The sequence below is a fragment of the Morus notabilis genome, unplaced genomic scaffold (genome assembly GCF_000414095.1).
Source record: "Morus notabilis unplaced genomic scaffold, ASM41409v2 Scaffold1245, whole genome shotgun sequence".
In the NCBI taxonomy this organism is placed as follows: domain Eukaryota; kingdom Viridiplantae; phylum Streptophyta; class Magnoliopsida; order Rosales; family Moraceae; genus Morus; species Morus notabilis.
The window spans coordinates 323,952-325,449 of NW_010362534.1; the positions used below are offsets into that span (position 1 = coordinate 323,952).

Consider the following 1,498-nt stretch of genomic DNA (forward strand, 5'->3'; position numbering starts at 1 on the left):
CTTTGGTGGTCAGTGAAAAGCTCGAACTTCGCACCATAGAGGTAACACCTCCAAATTTTCAGTGCAAAAATCACTGCAGCTAGTTCTAAGTCGTGGGTAGGGTAATTCACCTCATGGGGTTTTAGCTGTCGTGAAGCATAAGCTACCACTCGACCTTGCTGCATCAACACACATCCCAATCCATTCCTAGAAGCGTCGGTAAACACTGTGTAGGGCTCGTTGCTGCTAGGGACTATGAGAATAGGAGCGCTAGTGAGTCGATGTTTCAGCTCCATGAACGCTTCCTCACATTCTTCATCCCAAACAAACCTAACATCCTTTCACGTCAACCTTGTCAAAGGCGATACAATCCTCGAGAAATTTTCCATAAATCACCGATAATATCCCGCTAACCCAAGGAAACTGCGAATCTCTGACACATTCTTCGGATGCTCCCAGTTCAACACAGCTTCCACTTTAGAGGGATCAACCGATATGCCTTCTTGGGAAACTACATGCCCAAGGAACTTCACATAAGTCATCTAGAAGTCACACTTCTCTTTCTTGGCATACAAGCTATGCTCCCTCAAAGTCTGTAAGGCAATCCTCAGATGTTCTGCATGTTCCTCCTGAGTCTTGGAATAGACCAAGATGTCATCAATGAAAACAATGATGAATCGGTCTAAGTACGGACGAAAGACTCTATTCATGAGGTCCATGAATGCGGCGGGTGCATTGGTCAGTCCGAACGGCATAACGAGAAACTCGTAGTGACCGTAGCGAGTATGAAAAGCTATTTTTGAAACATCCTCTTCTCTTACCCTTAACTGATGGTACCCTGACCGCAGATCAATCTTGGAAAAGTATCGGGATCCACCCAATTGATCAAATAACTCGTTAATGCGGGGTAGTGGATACTTATTCTTGATGGTAACCCGGTTGAGTTGACGGTAATCCACACACAGTCTCAATGATTCGTCATGTTTCTTTGCAAAAAGCACAGGAGCTCCCCATTGTAATGACTGAGAAAATCCCAGACCTTAAATAATACAATTTATGTATTTAAGCCAAGGATTTTCTTAGACAAATATTATGTGACTGAAGGATTTATGGAATTAATATATGTATTCCTAAATTCTGTAGCAGATTTCATGTTAAGTTCATGTTTTCGATCAAGTAAATTCGATCGATAATTCTCGTCGTACTTTAAGGTGGAATAATTTTCAGTACAAGTATAGTTTGGGAATCTTAATTTCAAGAATCTCTAAACACAACATGATGTTAGCAGCGTAAAAAAGAAAATGCACTGACATTTTTAAAGAAGAGAAAATCCTTAATTGCCAGACAGCTAAGTTAAAGTCACAAGATAGATACCTATAGTAGAAGGGTACAATGTGAGCTCAGGAGTTGACACCGTCAGAAACAATGTCATTCCCGGGATATAATGCAGAAAAGTTAAATTTAGAATTTATTCAGTCTAGAATTAATTTCAAGACTTGAAACAGTTTAAGATATTACG

At 40.4% G+C, this 1,498-nt stretch overlaps 1 protein-coding gene across 1 annotated transcript in view; it reads right to left on the reverse strand.

Annotated features, from left to right (window-relative positions):
* Positions 1 to 521: 521 nt before the first annotated feature.
* The window catches only part of LOC112092358, a 7,000-nt gene continuing 6,023 nt past the window's right edge, over positions 522 to 1,498 (reverse strand). The window contains exon 2 of the mRNA XM_024168331.1: positions 522 to 817. Coding sequence (XP_024024099.1) covers positions 522 to 817 — 296 coding nt within the window. The remainder of the gene's footprint in view (positions 818 to 1,498) is intronic.